Source organism: Danio rerio, chromosome 6 (assembly GCF_049306965.1).
Source record: "Danio rerio strain Tuebingen ecotype United States chromosome 6, GRCz12tu, whole genome shotgun sequence".
Lineage (NCBI taxonomy): Eukaryota > Metazoa > Chordata > Actinopteri > Cypriniformes > Danionidae > Danio > Danio rerio.
In genome coordinates, this window is record NC_133181.1 from 43,780,163 (window position 1) to 43,805,000 (window position 24,838).

At 36.2% G+C, this 24,838-nt stretch overlaps 1 protein-coding gene and 1 long non-coding RNA gene across 4 annotated transcripts in view; both read right to left on the reverse strand.

Annotated features, from left to right (window-relative positions):
• Nucleotides 1-791: 791 nt before the first annotated feature.
• On the reverse strand, nucleotides 792-16,164 carry synprb (synaptoporin b). Of its 3 annotated transcripts, none has more exons than XM_073952650.1 (6): nucleotides 16,085-16,164; nucleotides 7,265-7,416; nucleotides 5,773-5,891; nucleotides 3,399-3,597; nucleotides 3,081-3,272; nucleotides 794-1,580 (listed from the first exon to the last, which is right to left on the reverse strand). In XM_073952650.1, exons 2-6 carry the CDS (start codon nucleotides 7,286-7,288, stop codon nucleotides 1,263-1,265), a joined length of 852 nt encoding a protein of 283 aa, XP_073808751.1. In that variant the 5' UTR covers nucleotides 7,289-7,416; nucleotides 16,085-16,164; the 3' UTR covers nucleotides 794-1,262. The 3 variants fall into 3 exon arrangements, with proteins under 3 accessions (NP_001004532.1, XP_073808751.1, XP_073808752.1); XM_073952651.1 differs by lacking the exon at nucleotides 16,085-16,164 and adding an exon at nucleotides 9,169-9,266; NM_001004532.2 differs by lacking the exon at nucleotides 16,085-16,164 and having other exon boundaries at nucleotides 792-1,580; nucleotides 7,265-7,375.
• Nucleotides 16,165-24,392: 8,228 nt separating this feature from the next.
• The window catches only part of LOC137495887 (uncharacterized), a 2,853-nt gene continuing 2,407 nt past the window's right edge, over nucleotides 24,393-24,838 (reverse strand). The window contains exon 5 of the long non-coding RNA XR_011015867.2: nucleotides 24,393-24,838. This exon is cut by the window's right edge and continues 91 nt beyond it. This is a non-coding gene — a long non-coding RNA (uncharacterized lncRNA).

Genomic DNA, 24,838 nt, shown 5'->3' on the forward strand with positions numbered 1-24,838 from the left:
GTAACGTCCACACAACGTCAAGGTGTAACATAATTAGACGTTGATATTTAGTTGATTTTAGGTTGATTTTAGGTTGGACATTGAACATTGACATCGGCCTGACGTTGGTTTCTGATGTCAACCTGATTTTCATTTCCAAACAAAATCCAACGTCCCTATGACGTTGAGGTACAACATCATAAATTTATGTTGATGCCCTGTGCCTGCAGGGTAGTTCAACATGTAAGTCGACGGACTAGAGACGCAGAGCGGAGTTGACTGCGACAAGAGGTTTTAAGTCAGGTAAAGAACGGTTCCAGAAAGCAGGTAAAACAAAAGCTAAAAACTGCAATAAACAAGTAAATAACAGGGTAAGAATGTTGTAAAATCTTAAAATGTGGTAAAAATCAGGTAAGAGCTTTTCTTTTTCTGGATTGCTTTTTAAAAACACTGCGGTTGGGTTTAGGGAAGGGGGAGTTTAGCAGGATTGGTCAGTTGGTTAGTCAGTAAATCAGTCAGTTGGCAGCAGCCTGTGGTGGATTTATGTGAGAACAGCAGATGTGAACGGCACTCACATGAGAGATATTTGAGAATTGAAAAAGCGTACACAGCGGCCTCTAGTGGATTTGGAAAAACAAAAACTGCAAAAAAACGTAGCTTTTTTACTGTAGCTCTCGGGATGTATTTTGCTCTCTTCAGAAATGTATATAGGAGTACGTAATCAGAATGAGCCTGAGTTGGGAAAATCACAGCTATTAGAAAAAGTAAGAGTCGTGTGATATAAACTTCCAATCAAAGCTTCAAAGTCAGAATTGTTGGCTAAACGTCAGTTACTTTTTTTATTCAGTGACAGAAACAAAGATAATAGTAACATATATAATAGTACATATAGTATACCACATTTATCAATAAGTTCCTTGGAAAATGCAAAAACACCATTTCAAATTAAAGTCTATATTTAAAAATTGAAATATGTTTTGATATATTTAAACACAAAATATAGACTGTTTGAATATAGGTATGCTATGCTAAACGCCATACAAATACTGGAGCAATATCACAAAATATTACATCTGAAATGGTAAATTATTTCTTTATATGCAAAGATAAAAAGATTTAAAGATAAAAAGAGGTTATATACTACAATATATCAGTTTATAATTCAGCAGGACTTAATTATAGCTACGGTAAAGACATATCTTTGTCACAATACAGTATATGACATGATAGAAATATAAATGCACAATGACAAATTACCTGTGTTACTACTGAGTATTTCTGTCTCACATCTCATTAACAAATATGAGAGGGCCTCTGGATGTGGGACTCCCCATCTGTCGGTACAGCATCGGCTGTCCCAGACTGGTTTGTGGGAGACTGAAGCCTCCGCTGGACAAGTCAAAACTTCCCTGGTTGTAGAGCCTCTGACCAAAACCGGCTCCGGACTGATCAAAGCTGGTCTGACTGAACTGCCTGAAGCTACCGCGCTTCTCAGAGGGCGTTCTGGAGGGATACCGCTGGAAAGACTTATGCAGACCCGTCTCTTTATAGGCAAACCAGATATTACCAGCCCAAAGTAAGAAGTTCAAAAAACCAAAGGCCTGAAAGCAGACAAGAAAGAATTGGAATTGTAAAATAGGACTTCTATCTTATGCATTTAAAAGTTTGTATATTATCTTGAAAAAATGCAATAAAATAGTTAAATTGGAGTAAAATTAACACCAAGCGTATACTGTCATGACTTACCACATAATTTCACCAGAATATTATAAACAGTGTGTACAGCTGTCGCTTATTTTTTGTGAAAGCTTGCTACATTTTTTTAAAGTCCCTCCCATATGAAGGTCACCCAACCTACTTGCGGTGTAATCCCTCCCACTTGGAGGTGTCCTGGCTGCAGCAATACCTACTTGGGTATCACTGTTGCCCGAAGACCTCCAAGTGGGAGGGATTAAATTTTAAGTATAGGCTGGATTTAGGTGATGTAGGTGGAGCAGACATTAAAAAAACACATCAGGTTACTGTAAGGTTGGGTTTAGGGTTGGGGTAGGTGGAGACGTTAATAATACACACAACACAATCTCACGGCAATTCGTAACTTTTTCATTTAGTGGCTAATTCGTATGAATTCGTACGATCTAATTCGTACAATTTAGTACGATTTGCTTATCCCCCAATGACGGTTGGGGTTAGCGGTGGGGTCAGGTGCCACACCTCCTTTTTAAAATCGTACCATTTCGTACGACTGAACTCGTACGAATTCGTACGAATTAGCCACTAAACTAAAATACTTACGTTTTCTCGTGAGATCAGGCTGAATACACAACAGGTTACAGTGAGGTTGGGTTTAGGGTTGGGGTAGGTATAGACGTTAATAAAACTTATCAGGTTACTGTAAGGTTAGGTTTAGGGTTGGGGTAGGTGTAGACATTCATCAAGCACAATATTGAGCTTGTGCCATGTTCAAGACATTAAATAAATAAATAAACACCCCAGGTTTGTATTGCCAACTAGGAGGTCAAGTGCCACCCACTTGAAACTGGCTCTGAGCTCTGTTTTTTTGGAGTTTCTGATAAATAGTAAGTGCAATTAAACATAATTTGTTTGAAATAGCCAATTTTTTGTGACATCAAAAATGTTTAACTGTCAGTTTTGTTCAATTTGATCAATCTTTGCTAAATAAAGTTATTCACTTCTCACTTACCTTAAACTTCTTGAAGGGTTAGTTTACATCAAAATAAAAATGATCTCAAATTACCTTGCGCAAGTGGTTTCAAGTATGATTTTTTTTTTCTGCACAACATAAAAGAAGATATATTGAATTAAGGACACATTGACTTTCTTAGAAGGAAAATAAAAGCTGTCAATCGGTCTCAGCGGTCTCTTGCATTTTTCAAAATATCTTCTTTTATGTTTAACAAAATAAATAAATTGCAATCGATTTTTGAAGAGGTGTGGGTTGGGAAAATAATGACAGAACTTTCTTTTTTTTTTGTATGAACTATCCCTTTAATGGTAATATGCAATAATGACTCCCTTACATTTTTCTCTTTTCCCTATCCATTACGATAGAAAATACAAAAAAAAAAGGATGCTCTCACAGCAGACATGTTGAGATTGGTCCAGATGGGTTCCTGCAGGACCTCACATGTGTTCTCCTGGGCTCTGCATGCAGACATTAACAGCATGATTTGGTGCACATCAGTGGCCGTTTTTACCCCAGACAGAGTTTTAGCCCAGGCAATTGAGCTCACTAGCCACATGCTAGAGAAAGCTAAAGTCACCAAGAAATCCTGTGAGAAGAGAAAAAAAGAAGAGGAAGCAGAAAGATGATTCAATTAAACTGTATTGAGTTTTTCAGCACTCTCCTTTTCTTCCAATGGCAGGCATTTCTCACAGATATTCTGAAATGCACTCACAACTACTGGACCTCTGTTCTTCTCTCTGTATTTGTTCTGGTAGAAGAAGTAAACAATAGTGGCCAAAAGGGAATAGAGAAAAGCCAGGACTGACACAGAGACAAAGAACTGCGCGGACGAAGCATAATCGCCTTCCAGAAAAAGAGTCTCTTTCCTGGTTTTTTCACACAGAGGAGCAGTGAAGTGAACCTGTTGCAATCTGTAAAGGGAAAACATAGGAATTTACACTTTTATTGTATAGCTCAAATAATGGATTTAGATTATATGTTTAATCACAACAGGTTGTTGCTAAAATGGACATAGTACAATCATATTAATTAAATATCCACTACCTGACAAAAGTCTTGTCGCCTATCTAAGTTTTAGGAACAACAAATAATATCTTGACTTCTAGTTGATCATTTGGTATCAAAAGTGGCTTATGAAAGGCAAAGGCCTCTAGATTATGCTTATTTTACCAAAATAATTTAAATGATTTAATTAGGACAGTAAGGTCTGACTTAACTTACTTTACTTAAGTCTTGTCACTTAACAGAAACAATGTACAGTATAAAATTTAATGTTAACTTTCAGTGGAAAAAGAATTAATATTGTGTATGACTCCCATGAGCTTGGACGACTGCATCTATACATCTCTGCAATGACTCAAACAACTTAATAATAAAGCGTTCTAGCACAGAGTTCATCAAGATTCTTTGGATTCATCTTCAAAGCCTCCCCTATCTTATCCTAGACATGCTCAATAATGTTCATCTCTGTTGACTGGGCTGGCCAATCCTGGAGCACCTTGACCTTGATGTGGAGGCTGAAGTATGAGAAGGAGCGCTATCCTGCTGAAGAATGTGCTCACTCCTGTGATTTGTAATGTAATGAGCACCACAAATGTCTTTAGGTCTTCAAATGTCTCTCGCACACCTCCATACTGATTGTAACCCCAAACCATGATTTTTCCTTCACCAAACTTGACTGATTTCTGTGAGAATATTGGGTCTATGAGGGTTCCAATAGGTCTTCTACAGTATTCGTGATGATTGAGATACAGTTCAATAGATGATGTATCAGAAAAAAATTAACCATCTGCCACTTTTACAAATGATCAACTAGAAGTCAAAGTATTATTTGTTGCTCCTTACAATTAGGATCGACGACAAGACTTTTGTCAGGTAGTGTAGTGGTTGTACAATAATCAGACTACTTTGTTTTTTTAAAAAACATTACAATCAGATTACAATTTTTTATCAAATTTTTAACAACTTTTTTTATGGATTACATAAAAAACAATGACAGTGAATTATTCAGAATTTGTTCCTCCTTTATTATTATTTTTCTTTCAAGCTTTCCTTTCTAAACTAATTTTGATTTAGTTTAATTCTAATTTTGACATTTTAGATGTGTATCATATTGTAAGTGTATTTACAATAAATTTAAAATCACAAATATTAAAAAATCTCAAGCAAATTAATTTGTGATCCTCGTCGCTGAATTTTTAACTAAATTATGCAAAAAGTAATCTAAATGTAATCCAAAAGTGTATTAACACATTACATAAAGTAGGTAATTTGAATTACATTAATAAGAGCAAAGAAATACAGTATATCTTTATATTTTGGATTTACAAAAATAATACTAAATTCACCATTAACACTATACTCAAAAATATATTTTCTGTTCGTTCAAACTAGTTTTTTGGGGGACAAATTAATTATTTTATGTTCAATCCATCTAAATGAGTAAAACCTAATAAGCAAAATTAATTCTTTCATATTATCCCACCACAAATTGATTACTGAAGATTTTTTTTCACAGTGTACTTTCATTATCTAATTAGTCTGACATTTTAAAAATGATTTATGACTCCTTGAAACCAAAAATTAAATCAAACACCCTCTTCGAATGTTATCACTCAATTGAATGGGTGCTAAATGTCCCTCAATACACTGAAAACCTAAATATGTTTTATTAATAAAATAAATGTAATTAAAAATAAATACATAAATGACTGAAGCATGTATTACACAAAGCCTGATCGTCAAACCCCTCTGATTATCAATGTATAATTTGCACACTGCCCTAAACCCAACCGTCACAGTAATGTAAAAACAGATCTGGATCTGGAGTGTTCTCTATTAGTATAGCTGATTAACAATGTGAATGGATGATAACAGCCTTCTGAGCCTACCAGAAGGTGCAGAAGGCCCTTACTGGCCCTTATCTATCAGCTGATTACCACTAATAACGCACATTGAATTGAGTGATAACATTCAACTTATCTGAAACAAAATCAATCCAAAAACAAACCAACTGACTAGACATCTGATAACATTCCACATTAGAGTATAGCGTAAAATGCAGTACAATAATTGTAAGCACTTGCCTGAAGGGGTAGTTGAAACTAATGCTGATGTTGTTTTGGGTTTTGTCCAAACATTCTACTTTAACCATTATCTGGCCAGAATATCCGCCACATGTTGCAAATGCTAAAACAGCAAAAAGCTGTAGAGGAATAAAAAAGAGAAGCAAATGATTAACGTAAAGCCCTGATGAAAGACAACAACAACAAAAAAAAAGCCAGTGCTCTCTTGACTTGACATCAGAAGCTTTACTTCATCAGAAAAAAGTCAAGAGAAATTAACCTCACTGAACGTTTAAGCATCCCTCTTTAATTATCCTCCAGTTTTCTGATTTAAGGTCAATTTAAATGACCTCTCGTCCAACCGCCGCACAATTAATGCTGCAAAATTAGACGGAGTTGCTTTAAAGTGCACTAACCCCCGGCAGTCACACGTTTGTCTGACACGATTTGAATATTTTTCCACCAGTTCAGATTTTGGTTTGGCATAATGAACGAAAGGGCAGGACGTTTACTGGACAAGTGCCAATTCTTTATTTTCAGCAGCGTTCCAAGTCTCCTGCTATTTTCTCCTCTCTCTTCTGCTATTTCTGATACTATGATGCAGCAGGTGAAAGGAAGCAGGTCCTGTCAATTAAGATTTAATGCCTTCACTCTGTATACTAATTAAATACAGACTGAGATATGGACTGTAGGTAATGAGTGTGTGGGTCTGTGTGTGTTTCAAAGAGAAAGTGCATGGAGAATTTTCTTAAAAATTAAGCCTTTCTCCTAATAGGCAAAACAGCTAAGCAAGCCCTAAGATGTGCATAATAAATATCACACATAAAGGGCATCTTTATAACTTAATAATGTCATACACAGAATAAAGAAAAAAGGTAGCTTCTTTGATGAGTCTCTGATGAGATCCAGTGAATTATGCAAAGGTTACCCAGGGGTTGCCAGCAGACCCAGAAACACACACGCTCACACACACTCATAAGCACACTCATACGTAGGCTCAAATTAATTCAAATTTACATATCTGCATGCACACACAATACAAATACACATAGGCAATCATTCTGCATTTCTCTCAGCTCAGATTTCACATTAAAGTCTGTCAAAGAGCTGGATGGCATCGATCTTTTGCACATTTCAACAAGAACAGATGAATTATTCAAGCAAGAGAGACTACAAACAGCGAGCCGATGCTGCGACCCCAAAGAGCTGCTAATAATTAAACATTAATTCTGATAGGCATATTATAGATGATAGGCACTTATTAGCAAAACTTTACTTTCGCTTGACACTTTACCTTGTTCCTGACAAATTCCACCCCATGTATACACAAAAAAAAAATATATATATATTTTTTATATTAAGACTGAAAATAAATAAAAGCTAACAAGTGACATAGTTTAGGTTAGCTAAATTACATTTAAGATAAGTGGTATAATCGTGCATCATGGTAAATACAGTAGCTGATTTAGAAAATTCAAACAGAAATCAGAAAGTTCAAAAAGAGAGCTCTTACCGGAGCAAATATGACCATGCACATTGATGAAACGGATGGAGCATCAGCCTGTGTGTGTGTCTGTGAAGGAGTGTTGAGCTCCTCTGCCAGCCAAACCCAGAGATACTGAGTGAATGAACACCATGGAGATGCTTCAACAGGGGAAACTGGCACTGTGTGTGTCAGTGAGAAGACACACATGCATGTGCGCACGCACGCACGCACACACACACACACACACACACACACACACACACACACACACACACACACACACAATGGGGTGCAATCACTATAATACAATGCAAACACCTTATTATGTGTGTGTGTGTACAGTTTGTTTCGGCACATTTTCTCTAGACTCATAGTCAATAAAAAATACACAATTAAGCAACAAACTCAATCAGCATTCCTTGAAAGATATACTTGGCACCTCACAGCTATTACGTCAGTGTTTTACACACAGGGAAGCAAATCTGACACAACAATGTCCTTCTGTTTTCTTGATTTCTTTATATTTTTTACTAAAGGGCAGAGTGAAAAGCTAGTCTGTAGGTAAATGTGTTTAATCGTCACATTCAAATGATATTGCTTCAAAATTCAGAGTAGATTTCATTTATTCACCCTCACTTGTTCAAAACCTACTCGAGTTTCTACATTCTGTTGAACACAAGAGAAGGTATTTGGGACAAAAATGCTAGTTGTTGACCCATTGACTGTGATAGTCATTTATTTTCTCTCTTAATTAAGTTGCTGGGTCCCACTAGCATACTTCAAAATGAATTCTTGTGTGTTAAATAAAATACAAGAAACTTTTAGAAAGAAAGAAAGAAAGAAAGAAAGAAAACAAGAAAAGAAAAGAAAGAAAGAAAGGTTTAAACAGACATAAAGGAGAGTAAATGATGAGGTCATTTTATTTTCTGGGTGAACTATCCCTTTAAAAATAACAATAGGGCTGACAAAGGTTTGATTCTGGTTGGTTGATGATTATTCTAAAGTACACAATCAGAAAATTCTTCTCCACACAAAGTTTTAATTAATTCTGGGCAGGTTTATATCTCATTAGAGTTCTATATCACTTGCATATTGTATATTAGATCATTTCGAAGGTCTTTGCACCCTACTTTTGTTTGCATTCTAGTGTGGATTACATTTAAAGAATTCAACAGCCAGTCATTAAGCATTTCATATGTATACCAGGAGGCAATGCCTCACCTGTCATCATCCTTACCTGCCATCACGAGATACTAATGTATATATAATGATGAAATAAATATTTGTCCACTGATCTGTGTTTTAAATGCAATTTCTGTATGACTGAATTGATTTAAATTCGTTTTATAATTAAAATCACTGTAATTTGCGTATTCCCTGTTTAATAACAGCGTAGGAAGCAAGGTGAAGCAGAACCGAGCTGTGCCTTAGGTCAGATTGCGCAATCCCCTGGGTTGAGGGCATGCCTTTTGCTCACTCAGTGTATGCTACCAATATAATGCTTTATTAAAATCTTTTTTTTATACATTGTAGACATTTTTATTATATGTCCTCACGCTGCATATGATGTAATGCATTTTACGAATACCTATCACTTATTTAGTGTTAGAATCTGACATAAAGCCACACTGAAAAGACATGAGGTAAGGCAGGCAGTAGCTCTGCTGCACTGAAGAGGGCGCCCGTGTTATTCTTGTTTAGTGGTTGCTCTCCTTCTACGAAGTAAAGTTAAGTTCCATAGGAGTCTGGCTGCGTCCGACAACACCTAGGTACTGCATTTGAATTTAAACGTACTACTCGGCCGTTAGAAAAGTATAGCTGCGTCCCAAATTGCATACTTATGCACTACTTTATGCCTTTTTGTAGTATAAATAGTTTAAGTAGTGTGTTCACACTGACAACTCTAAAAATAATAAGTGCACTTTAATTACCCGGATGATGCACTCATTCAGCCGCTAAAATGAAGTGTGTAATGATGGACACTTCACGCACTCAACGACCGCAGGTTTGCTTACGTAGCAGAAGGGGCGGAGCTATCGGACGCAATTGTTGAATAACTTTATTTATTTTGGATGGTGAAAGCAAAATTTTCCTACGAGAGTGATTATAGCACCTCCCGATGGTGAATGCAGCAATACTCATGGCAGGTATTATTTGATAATTCGGTCGTTTATTTCACTGATTTGGCAACCATCAAACGTCATCAGGGAAACGGTTTGAATTTCCGCTTAGTAAAAAAACATTAGTGTGCCATTTGGGACGCCACTACATACATATACTATCCTGTTGAGTACGTAAGTGCATAAGTACGTAGTGCATGAGTGCATAGTGTATAGTGTGCCATTTGGGACGCAGCTTCTGTTCTATACAGTATAAATGTAAGAAGCATGAATGGAATTCGACATACTACATCCGCCATTTTGTCATGGTCATGTGACCTACCTGCGTCAGTTGCGTCGCTTCACTCCCATTCATGAATTCGCTCACGGAGCATCATGGGATAGCGCAGCATGCATGGGATGCGCACTTTGGAATCTCACGGGAAATCATCCGGGTGCATCTCTCATAAGCTGCGTCCCAAATCGCATACTTATGCACTATTCTACGCCATTTTGTAGTATAAATAGTGTAAGTAGTGCGTTCACACTGAAAACACTAAAAATAATAAGAGCACTTCAATTACCCGGATGATGCACTCATTCAGCCGCTAAAATGAAGTGTGGAATGATGGACACTTCACGCACTCAACGACCGCAGGTTTGCTTACGTAGCGGAAGGGGCGGAGCTATCGGACGCACATGTTGAATAACTTTGTTTATTTTGGATGGTGAAAGCAAAATTCTCCTACGAGAGTGATTATAGCACCTCCCGATGGTGAATGCGGCAATACTCACGGCAGGTTTTATTTGATAGTTTGGTCATTTATTTCAATGATTTGGCAAACGTCATCAGGGAAACGGTTTGAATTTGCGCTTAGTAAAAAAACATTAGTGTGCCATTTGGGACAACACTACATACATATACTATCCTGTTGAGTGTGTAAGTGCATAAGTACATAGTGCATGAGTGCATAGTGTATAGTGTGCCATTTGGGACGCAGCTATACTGATTTTAAAATTCTACGACCTCGGACATACTACTCAGCTCGCATACTGATTTTAGCGTAATGTATAGTATGAAAGTATGCGGTTTCGGATGCAGTGTCTGTTATATTATGTGTTGCTCTGACTGACTGCAAAAACCTGGATGTAACAAATCAAATCAAATCACTTTTATTGTGATTTGATTTGATTTGATAATGTAAATATCTCAGTTTACAAATTCTCAAAATTGGACTTATTGCACTAATAAAATGTGAATAAATAATAAACGGCCAATGTTGGTGCTAAAGGGCTTGCTTCAAAGGACGGGACAGAAGATAACGTAATTATTTCAAAGTAATTCAAGTCATTTAAAGACTTCATTATCAAGTAAATGTAAGAACAGTGTGCGAATTGTGTGTGTGTGCGTGCGTGCGTGTGTGCTTGCATGTGTGTTTGTGAGTGAGAGAGCGAGAGCGCGCATCCACCATGATGCTGTGTCACTTGTAGGCTGTCTGTAGCGTCAACCTTGTTTTACAGAGGCTTATTGAATTGTACATTTTACATTCTTCCTTGGCCCAATATGTACCTGCCTTGTGTATAGAAAGATTGGTGATATGATAAATGAAACACTATTGTTAGTTGGCAAATACACTGGGTGCATATATTTGAAAGAGTCGTGCCTCACCAGCCTCAAACCTCACAGCACGTCGCAGATTACTAATGAAATGTGAAATATTTCTTTTCTGTAGCAAGCCTGGCTGCCCTTTGAGATATTAAACATTTAAATCATGAATAAAGAACAGTTTTTTGAATGCACCAAACAAAACAGGCATTGGTGGCTTCAGAAGATCAGAGCCAAATGGTTACTTTGATCAGTGAAATGTTCATTGAGCCAAGAGATACTTAAGTTGCAGAAAGAAAAAAATGAATGAAAGAGAAAAGTTGTGAGGTGTTTAGACCCCATCAAAAGAAATGGGATTTTTCTATGGGCAAGAATCATCCTAAATGGTCTACTTAAATTTTTAGATAACAAATTAATGTCAAAATATGGATGAAATGTTCCAGCAATCAACATTATGTATAAAATTAAACAAAATTACTTCTAACTGTACTTATTAAAACCAATCAAAGTATAATTGATCATGCTGAATTTAGTTACATTTACAATGACAAAACACTTGTTGACAACAAACTCTGTTTAGTGTTTTGAAGTAGGCCAATAACCAGCGGCGGACATATACATTATATGAGCAATTGCAGCATTATGAAAGTGTGACATTTGCAGTAAAAACTACAAAAAATAAAAATAACAACAATAATATAATAATAATAATAAAAATATATAATAAATCCACATAGAAAGTTTACATTAACATTATATTGAATCATCTGCTTATATTTTACAGAACAACTAACCACAGAGTTATAGGAGCGGAAAAAAATATCTATCTTTAAACATGTGTTGTACTTTAAATGAGGAAAATACAGCTATGACTTAGAGAATAAGAATGACTGCTTAAATACTAATGTCACAATATCAATATCAATCACAGGCAAAGAGGAAAGAAATAATTGAGGAACAGGCAGAGCAGGGTCAATCAGCTGTACAGTGTCAGGTAAGGGTGTTGTGCTTTATTGAAGGGATAATGACAATTCTTTTGGGGGTGAACAATTTTTTAAATGTTTTTGGAGTTGTGGCTGTTTAGCTGATGAACTTTACAGGCTCACTGATTTACAATATGATTGGTCAATTTAACAACTGTAATGTAAACAAGATAGTTATTATCAGTATGGAAAATGTATTTTCCTACATTTATACTGCTTCAGGAGTCAGTCCGTTGACTGTAAACAACACAACAAACAATGCAATAAATAGTTTTGAAGAAAAATTTGCTGTCATTGAACCTGAGAAAACTGAGAATAATCATAATAACGTAGTCTCTACGCTATAATAATAATAATAATGATGAAACCATATTTTTAACTGTAGGGACATATCTTTATTTGTACATTTCGGCTGTATTATTTGTGTCCCCTTCAAAAAAATGCTACAAAGCCTAGTAAAACATATTTTTAAAGTTTTTTTTTTCGTCAAATGATTATTACCCAAAGTATGCCTGACACTATGTTCTGCCAATCGTGTTCTTGATGCTCGTCTTTGACAAGCGTTCTGTTTCTGTGTTGTAATACAATGCTGCCATCTGCTGTTCAAATATGTATCCTGTATACTACTCCTTCAAACATGAATATCTTTAAATTGATTTATTTTAATTTACTCATTCATATTTATTATTATTATTATTATTATTATTATTATTATTATTTATTTTTACATTCCACAAACAAGCCTAAAATCAATACTTTCTGAATATTCCACTTAGTGAGCATTCACTATTCGTTCTAGGGCACGGCTGTCCACACTCGGTCCCGGAGAGGGTCCCAACCTCAATCATACACACCTGGGCTAGCTAATCAAGCTCTTACTAAGCTTTCTAGGAACATCCCTGCAGGTGTGTTGAAGCAAGTTGGAGCTACAATCTGCAGGACACCGGCAATCCAGGACCAAGTTTGGACACCCCTGGTATAGTGTCTTTAAGGTATGGCGTCTTTGAGGTGTTGTTACTTATTTATTCCACTAGGAGGACTGTTGCGTTTTGAATGGGATTCAAGTAAACAATTAACCACCATATACGCGATGAACATCTTTTTTTCCTGTTTTTTGACATTGGATGATACACAACGTGGATGTGAGAAAATGTGCAAAATTGTAAACCGAAACACACTAACTGCCAAGGTTTTCTGTTTTCCCTCTGAGATTTCTGTAAACAGTCATTATGTAGGCACTGGTGGCACAAAAACTACCCACTTCACATTTAATGGTGTTTATCTTTTACTTTTACCCAGAATGGGAAGACCTGAAATGCGTTTTCCTTCTCTTTCTTGTTTCTTGTGGTCAGCTTTTCTTCTAAAAGCTACAGAATTACCTTCCTGCATGGTGTTAATTTTTAATGGAACATTTTGACAGCTATACTGAAGAAGTGTCTCAGAAACAATAAAAAAAGCCCACAATTATGAAGTTCATCCACAAGTGTCTTATTCTCCATATTCTCCATAGAGAGAATCTCTCTCTCTTTCTCTCTCTCTCTCTCTCTCTTTCTCTCTCTCTCTCTCTCTCTCTCTCTCTCTCTCTGCTTCACTGGTTTAGATCTCTCAAATGCCAGGATCTACTCAAAGCTAATTTAATTCTGGCTTCCTATCATCTCACTGCTCACATATACAGAGGGATTTTTGCATTAGGGTAGACAGCAAATATATGTCGCTGAAAAGAGCCAATGAAGCAGGCAACCTTTGGCAAGAAAACCCCTTACCTTACACTTGGGGGTTACAGAACGAAATAATGATCTGCATGTAGTTACAAAAAAAAAAAAAAAAAAAAAGATTCAGCAGAAACAGCCTGCAAGTGTGCAGTTCTACAACATAGTTAAGTAAAGTGCTGTGCCTAATTACACAGTTTGCGTATACAATAGGCAGTGGTGGAAAGAGTACTGAAAAATTATTCTTAAGTACAGGAACCATTACTTGCCTAAAAATGTAGTGCAAGTAGAGAAGTGTCTGTTGAGTTGTGAGTAGTAAGTATTATAATCTAAAAAAACTTAGATGCATTTACATGGATTTTGTGGATGTGTGTATATGTTACATACTGTAGTGCATTAAGTTATTGCCCAGCAGGCACACAACATCAAAGTTTTTTTTTTAACTACACAGGTTCTGCAGGTTGCAATGTCCCAAATTTTGTTTGCCAATCTTAAGCCAGTTGTTATAGATTGTTTTGGTTCAATTTATAATTTCCCCAACCAGTGCAGAGCCCAGGGGACCAGAGTGAGTGCTCCGACTTGGCCCCACTACTGGTCCCCGTCATAAGATGTTAATGTTAGGTTAGATTTAGGTTGTGACAGCAGGTGACCAAAATTCAATGTCTAGCGCCAGCGTCTAAGGACAACTTTATTTTCATGTCAAATAATGACGTCAAATGACGTTGATAATTGGTTGATTTTAGGTTGTGTTGGAAAGTGACCAAAATCAAACGTCGTGCCACTATTTTAAACCAATGTTATAGTCACGTCAAATACTGACATTTATTTGTCAGTTATGGCAACCAATGATAGACGTCACAGCGGGAACGTCCAAACAGTGTCAATCTGTAACATGTTGATTTTAGGTTGGACGTTGGACATTAAGGTAGGCCTGACGTGGTGTTCTGACTTTAACCCAATTTCGAAACAAAAAGCAACGTCCCCAGGATGTTGGGGTACAACATCAATTTGATGTCATGTTGATGTTTTATACATGCTGGGTGTTTAAGGCTATTTCAGTCAACATAAAGTAAACATCCATCATCTTCTCATCAGTGACATGCATCTAAACAGTCTCTGTATCCATGAGTGTAAAGATTTTAAGCATCTTCTTTTGGACACTTTTAATGCTTCCAAACAGTTTGCTTTAATTATAAATCGCCCATGTCTTGAGATTACTTCATTATGATGCGGTTTACCTTTTATGTGTGATTTATTTAGACAGGAATCACAGGATTGGACAGGAGTCTGATTTTTCTAATCCCTATAGACTAAAAAAATAGTGACTGCAGTTTGAAGGAAAGTAGTGGAGTAAAAGTACCAATACTGCACAAAAAATTACTCAAGGGAAAGTAAAAGTACACATTTTTAAAACTACTTAATAAATTACAATTACAGTAATTTGAATATTTGTAATTTGTTACTTTACACCACTTACAATAGGTCATAATTTAAATATGCTAGAAGAAAAATAAATAACCAATCATTCAAAATTAAGACCTAATTAGGAGTGTCATAATATAAATCAATCGAAATGGTTTGATTGTACTGATCAATGGAGAGTTTATCAGGTGATTTGTCAAATTTCCTTCAACACATGTATGCATTAGTGCACTGTTAAATGAATCAAAGCGCTCCGTGTCTTTAGGCATGTTGACGATTAATCTTTTATGAGGTAACACACCATGAACTAGTAACAGATAAAGAGTGATTTATATTTATAATTGACAGAATATCTAATATATCTAATATCTAAAATAAAGCCAGTGTTGTACGGATGCTTGTGTATATACTGGCTTATGTGTTGAGGAAGAATGAAAGAGTAAGTGTTTCCCGGTGGATGGCAGGTCTGAAGCTCTGACAGCAGTGAGTTTTTCACTACGCCTGAAGTGCTGCTGCTCTTCACTGCATATTTAATGACTCTTTTTCTGGCTCTTTCTTCTCTCATGTTTCTGTCTAGTCTGATAGGTACAGGAGGGTGAGAAACGAAAGAGGCTGATTACATGTTAAAGAGTGGACAAACAATGCATGTTCGAATGTAATTAAAGTGGGACCTAAATCAGCATCTCTAAACTCTTTGAGATGCAAATTTGTCAGGAAGATCATTTTAAACAACACCTAGCCAGAAATATGTAAAAAAAAAAAAAAAAACTGGGGAAAATGTAGGCACTCCATAGAACTTGCTCAGATTATTACTTTATCCATATATAATCAACAATTATACTTCAGAAATAAAGAAAATTAAAGTGCATTAGTGTCCTTTTTGACCCCATTGTCTTTTACTATACAGACAAAAAAATACTATCCTTGTAAGTATTCACTTGAGAATCCCATATCATTCTGAAGTAAAATCCGTCTTCATTGCTCTAATAATGAAGATGGAAAGAAGCGAGTGCTAAGATGAGACTCACCTTACAATGAGAGAACTTAACAGTGCAGCCTTTGGTGTCACTGCCTTTCTGCCTGCTGTTGTACCAGATCAAGGACCGATGCATTAAAGAGCTCTATATTTAGAAATAATGGTCCTCTAAAACCCGGCTCTGTTCTAGGAAGGGGTACAGGGAAGTAAAAGGCAGACGCATAGGAGGATGAATGTAAAGTGCAGACTTTGATGAACCATATACGCATATGGAAGATGTTTGAATCATAAGTGATGGGTTGTTGTGAGCTCCACTTGGAGAGAGCTTTAATTCTGATCAATAATGTCTGATGACCTCTATTTGTGTGATGCATAGATCTAAAAGATCACATGTGGCCATGGAAACGGAATAATAGGGGCCTTTATTGTACCTGTACACAAGTGCCATGTTCCTGTGAATGTAAGGAAAAGATTGACAGAGGAAGAAAAAAAGAAAAGACAGAGATATCGAGTGTTTTAATATTTTACAGAGCTTTTCAGCCACGTTTGTAAGCACTCAGACACAGGCTTTGCTACTGACCCACTGGCATTCACACATCCAGTCCTTTTACCAAGACTCTGTCTTGTATTTTCACACTCTGAACAGACAAACCCACATCCATTGTTTAATAATGTCACACAGTCAAGAGGAAATGCTGAGCTTTTTTAGATGCTCTTTACTAGATGACACTGTAGGTTTATGAGTTAAAGAAACAGTCAAGCAGCTGGAGAAAAAGATTTTATTTTATCTATGCTATTGAAACAGAAAGGTATGTGAACCATACTATAATAGTGTACTTTAATTAATCTGTTGTAGTGATTTTATTGTTGCTATACAACAGTAATATAAAAAAATGGCCCAATACTGTAGTCTTTTACCACAACTATACACTACCTGACAAAAGTCTTGTCGCCAGTTGTAAGACAACAACTTCTAGTTGATAACAACTTCTAGTTGATCATTTGGAAAAGTGCTAGAAGGTTGAATTTTTCTGATGAATCATCTGTTGAACTGCTTACTAATCATCACAAATACTACAGAAGACCTATTGGAACCTGCATGGACCCAAGATTCTCACAAAAATCAGTTAAGTTTGGTGAAGGTTAAATCATGTTTTGGGGTTACATTCAGTATAGGGTCATGCAAGAGATCTGCAGAGATGGCAGCATCAATAGCCTGAGGTATCAAGACATTTGTGCTGCCCATTACATTACAAACCACAAGAGAGGGCAAATTCTTCAGCAGGATAGCACTCCTTCTTATACTTTAGCCTCCACGTCTAAGTTCCTTTAGAGCAAAGAAGATCAAGGTGCTTCAGGATTGGCCAGCCCAGTCACCAGATATAAACATTATTGAGCATGTCTGGGGTAAGATGGAGATCTAAAGAATCTTGATGAACTCTGGGAGTCCTGCAAAAACGCTTTCTTTGCCATTCCAGATGACTTAATAAGTTATTTAAGATGTAGTTATGTAGTGAAGTTATTTTTGGATGCAGTCCTCCAAGCTCATATACAGTCATACACAATACTAATTCTTTTTTCACTGCACCTTGACTTTATGCAGTATTGTATACTGTACATTATTTCTGTTAAATGACAAGACTTTTGTCTAAGTAAAGCCAGACCTTACTGTCTTAAATAATTAAAAATCAAGAGATGATCATATTTTGATAAAATAAATGTAATCTAAATGCCTTTTCCTTTCATATAAGCCACTTCTAATACAAAATAATCAACTAGAAGTCAAGTTATTATTTTCTGTACTTAAAACTTGGATAGTCAACAAGACTTCAACAAGAACATGTAGTGTACTTCAATAAATCAGCTTACTGTAGTAAAAATTAAAGTATTCTACAGTATTTATTACAGTTCACAATAATTAATTCTAAATAATGATGTAGCTAAAAAAGAGTTAATGGGTAAATCATATTTACTTGTATAATCTCATTTGTACGTTTTAATACAATTTGCTCATCCTCCAATGGATGTTAAAGTTAGGGGTAGAGTTTGAGATACACCTTCCAAAAAATCATACTTTTGTACAAATAAGGTTTGATCAATTCATTCAACGTGTAAAACAGCAACACTTCATAAAATTGGGGTGGTACAGTATTTGCTATAAATTACTTTAGTATTTTTTCATGTGTTTTTTATGAAAATTGAAATAAAACAGCCAAAAGTATTGCCAAAAAGTTGCACTGTAAAAAAATAACTGTAAATTGACTATTGTTCTGTACTTTGTGATTCAGTGGGTTTTCCCTCCACTTATTTAGGCTTTAGAATTGCGGTATGAGACCTTGGTCTTTCTTCCAGCAACATTTCACCTTTAAAAGTTTGAAAAAGGTGACTTTTATGAACATTTTAATAGTTTGAAGTGTTATATTGTCTGGGTTGACGTTGTATACTGCAAAAATCTGATAATAATAATACATTTTCTATTATTTTACAAACATGTTTTTTATATATATATAATTTCTTATACAATATCCTGTCTCAAACTACTATGACAATGTCACAGAGCAGAGATCATAATGGAATTCATTCATTCATACATTTATTTTCTTGTCGGCTTAGTCCCTTTATTAATTCGGGGTCGCCACAGTGGAATGAACCGCCAATTTATCCAGCAAGTTTTTACGCAGCAGATGCCCTTTCAGCTGCAACCCATCTCTGGGAAACATCTACACATTCACACACACACTCATACACTACGGACAATGTAGCTTACCCAATTCACCTATACCGCATGTCTTTGGACTGTGGGGGAAACCGGAGCACCCGGAAGAAACCCACGCAAACGCAGGGAGAACATGCAAACTCCACACAGAAACGGCAACTGAGCCGAGGCTCGAACCAGCGACCTTCTTGCTGAGGCGACAGCACTACCTACTGCGCCACTGCTTAACCTATAATGGAATTCACAACCGTAAATAAACAGAAAGCACAAAGTATGGAAACTTAATTAACAGATATTTTTTACAGTGTGGACCATAAAAACGGTTATAATTGTCAATTTTAGAGATTTATTGAGATTTATGCATCACCTGAAAGTTGATTAAGTGAGCTTTATGTTACTGTGTAATATACTGTAGTCTAAGACAACATTTGAAAAATATACACTATTAGAAAATCCAGTTTTACAAGTTATCCATTAAGTTCTTAGCAGTGCACTTTAATAATCAGAAATTGAGTTTTGATATATTTACAGTAAGCAATGTATCCACATGATCCTTACTTAATATTCTTATAATTTTTCCCTTAAAAGAAAAATCTATGATTTTAACCCATACAATGTGTTTTTAGCTATTGCCAAAATTATACCCGTGCACTATAACTCTTTATGTGGTCCAGGGCCACATTTATGTTTTGATACATTCTCTACAGGGCTGCACAATTTATCGTTCCAGCATTGATATCACAATGTGTGCATCGGTGCAATCGATGTTTGTAACTGTAATTGTATTAATGTATAAATACAATGAAGACTTTACTGGGTCATTTTACATTTGATTATACATTTTGCACTGTATACTGCTCGACTTCCATAAATCCATAAAGTACTGTTTATTTAATATGTGTCTTTGCTGTACTGCATTTATCAACGCTTGTGATTGGTTTAGTGTATTTTATGCACATGCACTTCTCTACAAAATCCCAATCAAATGATCCCAATCTAAAATGAGGAATTCTTATTGAGCCATTTATTTCATCTGGTGAAATTATACTCAATATCACAATATGTATCGTGGAAAAATGTAATATTGCGATGTAGTTTTTTTTCCAAAATTGTGCAGCCCTACCCCTAAGTGCAAGCTGACATCATCATAAAATGTTCTGACTTTTGGGAACAGTTAAAAGGTCTGTAATGTAGACTGAACTGAGACCCAGTTTATTCATCAGTAGGTGTGCAGATGTTCAATGTTTAAAATCTGTCAGCCAAGAGAAGAGGGACGACTTGATGAATATGCAAATGATGGTTGTTCAATTGATTGATTCCCAGAACAGCACACCTCTCTCCACTCTCCCAGCCCCTCAGTGTTGTATCTTTTCTGATTGGTCTAATTGCCTTACATGGAGTGAAGAAAACAATGTTTATGCGATGTTTGTAAAATGAACGTGTCTAGCATGTCTGAAACTTGTACAAATATTTGTTTGCATTTTAATAATGTGCTTATGGTTCAGAGGAAACGTGACCATATTATTAATATTTGTTATAGATTCAACATTAAATTTTCATTTAATGATCACGATGATGTTTTCAGGCTATACCAATCCATGGACAGGAAACAGTGATAGATATTTTGCATCACATTTAACATTGTGTAGTTTCAGAAACACTGTACCATAATGATTTTTTAAAATCATTTCTATTGTTTTTTTTCATTAAGTTTATTATTAAAATTGAATTAAAACATGAGGTCAAGTCTGAAATTATTCATACCCCAGGCAAATTCTGACTCCCATTTTTTGTTTTGAAGAGAAACAAAAGCTGAAAAACATTTTTTTCTACACCGATGCCTCTTGTACATTGTCTTATTATCATTTGGGAGAAGCCTGTGTCATTTCCAGCCATAAAATAAAATTACTCTTTGAATAAAAGAACATTTAAATCAGACTTTCAGACTGCTTCCATCTGCCGCAGATTTAGATCTCAAGTTAACAGTTTTGTAGATAACCAGAAGCCTCTGTTATTAATTTGAAAATGTTGCTTTGTTGAATTATGTATAGTAAAACAGTATTATAATCAGATTGATCAACAGCAAAGATAGTGTGAATTTGAGAGAGTTCAGTTTTAGTGCCGATTTTAGAGCTGACTAACAATGGCTTTACAGCTTTAATGTCCATTGAATTTCTGTTGTTATGCAACAGTCTCACTTTACAGACATTAAATGAGAAGTGATGTATGTTGTATTGTTTCTTTACAAAAAATGGACATAATATTTAATAAACAAAAATAAATAGCTTTATATACAGTGGGTGACACTTCAAAATATGTTTTGAAAAGATTTATTCTTTGAGAATGAGAATTATTGATTTGCTTTTATTAACACGCCTTATTCTGTGTTGTTTTAACAAATGCCATTACAATCTGTGATTAGTTTATTTATTTATTTGCAAAGTTTGAGATTTTTTCATATTCTAAATTAAACTAAAGGATTTAGGAATCAAACATTCTTTTTACTGTAGCGCAATTTAATAGGGTACTACAAAAGCTTAATAACTTAATTCTTATATTTGCTTAGTTCTTGCAGTCTAGGGCTATGCTTCTCACCATGTTTTGTAGACAGCTTTTCTAAAAACTGCAGTAAAGTGTAAAAGCATGTTTATTACTAAGAAAACAAAAACAGCAAGGCAAAATTATATTTTAATTGAACACATCACATCACATCACCAGTAAGCGCACATACTACCACCATGACGATGGCAAGCATGGCGGCAGAGGTACATATTAAAGTGTTTAAAGTGTTATTAGTTGTTAAAGGGTTATTTCACCCAAAATGAAAGCTCATTTTTTACTCTCCCTCATGTACTTTAAACCTTCTGTCGAACACAAAAGGAGATGATGCTATATAGTACAATTCTGCTTGCTGGAACTTTCCAAATTAGGAAAATATTACTATGGAAGTTAATGCTTGCCAACATTTTTCAAATGATCTTCTTTTGTGTTCAACAGATGAAAGAAACTCAAATATTTGACAAGTGAAGGCTGAGTAAATGATGGCAGAATTTTCATTTTTGACTGAATTATCCCTTTAAGCTATTCAGTAAGACATTCAAAGTTATGGAATTTCGCTCTCTGTTTACTCTACAAATAATAGATTGAAGATAACTCATTATATACCCAAAACAATTTACATAGCATGTTTATTTAATTTTCCACTATATTTGTCTTTCCACTGAAAAGAAAATACATCAAATTCAGGAGTAGATTCCACTTTTTTATTATTTATTTATTATTATTATTTTTTTAATTTATTAATTTCTTCATTCATCCACTAACATGCCACAAAAACCTACTGCATGGTCATACATGTCCTTACACGGTTTGATTTGACATGACACTTTTGAGCACTCAGCATTTTTTCATGTATAGAGAGCCAGAGCAAGAGGGGGAGAGAAAGAGGCGAGGACTGGTAAAAATCCTGAAAATGGTAAAAAATCCTGAAAAAAACTGGTAAAAATCCTGAAAAATCCTGATCCTTTGTCCTTTTCCAATATGGAGAGAGCTAAATGAACTTCCCCTGCATCTACAGTGAGTCATCTCTGACATATTGTCACATTTTATATCTAATTATAAAAAAATGAACCACACATAGACACACTAAATTAACAATAATAATAAAAAAACAGCCGACTCTTTGACTTTATATCATTCAGGGTGTGGTTCCCCAATATTTAATGCATTAGAGAAATCAATGTAACGAGATAGCACAGGCTTAGTTTAGGATGATAATACAGACCTTGGGAAAGCAAATGAATTCAACACATCACCAGGAATTGATTCTCCCTCGGCCTCCAAGCCAAACCCAAAGTAAGCCAATATTAGCTTTACCATACAAGTTCCTCCAATCTACAGAGAGATGGCGAAACATACATTGAATCTGAAGTAAAGCAGGGCAGAGAGAAACTCAATCAATTATTGATGGTTAAGATGCAGAGAGAGTGCTGCTGCAGATGGAGCCAGGGAGGTGGGGTGTAAAGGGGATCTGGAGAACCATTTGTGCCAACATCAACTGGAGAAAGCCTGAGCAATACTTCTGGAAACCCGGTAAATGGTTCCTGTGGTCTGGAACGATGAACATCTGTGCTGCAGTACATGAAAGCTGCAAAAGAGAATCAGATAATCTGGTGACTGCTGCTGAATAAACGGGCATGAAATAAACAAGAGCAAAAGTGAAATTGATTTGACTTTTACTGTACTACTCAAAAGTTTGGCAATATCAAGGTTTTTTTATGTTATATTGAAATCTCTCCTGTGCATCAAGTACAAATGTTAAAACTGTTTATAATTATCTATTGCAATTGATTTTCTGCGGACTGCGATTTACGTCCCGGGAGGTACGTATTCGAGCGTTTTTTTGTTTTCGCGGATCCGCGAGAGGCCGCTGTGCGCGCTTTTCCGCGTCTCAGGCGGGCGCCTCTGGGGAGCGCGCGCCGTTCGTGCCCGTGGCGTTCTCGCGCGAAAAGCCGCCGGATCGGAAAAAAAGAAAAAAAAAAAGCAAAAGCCCCTGTCTTCGATTTCGACCGCGTTTTCGGATCCCGCCGCGTTCTCGCCCCTATTTTTCAGATTCCATTTTTCGTCTTACCTGATTTCCAGAACCCGCTGTTCCCCGGACTCGATCCCGGTCGTCGTCCACCGCAGCCGGCTCCTCCTCCTCCTCGTCCGGGGCCTCCGCTCCGCCGACGCAACGCTGTGAGCTAGTCGGACAAACTGATTGCGTCGGGAAAGCCCTCCACTCTGAGGCGAGCCGTCGGCCGGCGAGTGCGAAGAGGAGGGGTGGAGCGGGGCCACACCGCCGCGCAGCGTTCGCTCAAAAAAAAAAACTAACGCGGCCTTTACGTACCTCCGGCCACGTAAATCGCGGTCTCCAGAAACGTCCGCGGGGCTACGTTTCCAGAATGAGCTTGGGTTGTGATTTTCATATGTAATTTAAAGGGGTTCGGTTTTACCCTGTTACAAAATGTAAGATAAGTCTTTGGTGTCTCCAGAATGTGCTGGCAAAGTTAAGCTCAAAATCCTTTTCAGATTATTTATTACACAATGCAGAATATGCCAATTTTAGGCTTTGTGCACTGTGTAGCTCTTTTTGTAGCCTGTGTCTTTAAATGCAAATAAGCTGGTTCTCCCCACACACCGTTTCCAAGTGTGTGTCTGTTTCTACTGCGTCATGTCAGATAAACAGCAGTCAGTGACAGAGACAGACATGAATGAAGCAGAAATACAGTTCATTAGTCAAAAATACCAAGTCAATTTATTTGTTGTATTTGTGGTGGAGTTTATTCAAGCATTTCTAAAAATGATGAGTCACACAAATGCCGTTACAAAATTTGCAGTACACAGCAAAATATGGGGACCCAAAACAACTCTATGGGTGTTAATTTCAACCCTTTGAAAGTGTCTCATGGGGTCCACTCAAAACAGAGTTAAATCAACACTTTCAAAAGGGTTGGCACATTGACACCAAAGTAAGGGTTAATTTTAACTCTGGGCAGAGTTAAAAAATGTAACTATATTTAACACCGCCTGGTGTAATATATTGTTATTTTATTCAACTCTCTTGAGTGTAAATATGGTAAAAAGGTCAAATAGACTGTAAATTACAAAAGAAAAAACATTTTATTTGAAAACATTCACAACTTCAACAATTCAGTTTTTAAAATGCAACAATGTCAAATATGCTTTAAATGTTTTATTAGTACAGACAGTATCAACAAAATATGTATGACCAGTGCTCAAAAAGGCTGTTTCAGTCCTTTGGTCCAAACTTGATGTTTCATCAGAGCAATTTGAAAGTTCAATATAGCGTCACTCATAGTTTTCTTCTGAACGCATAGTTTTCTTCTGAAATTACATTTTAAACAACTTGGCTTGCAAATCTTTCACTTCTGGTGTTTCCTTGGTCCTCCATATCAAACACAGCAGTTTAAATGAAGGTATAAATGCTGTAAACTTGTGTAAAAACAAACTGGAGCTATGAAATCTCATCAAGCATGTCCTGTGAATGAAGTGCTTCCCAGCCACAGGATGACCTTTTTATCCATGACG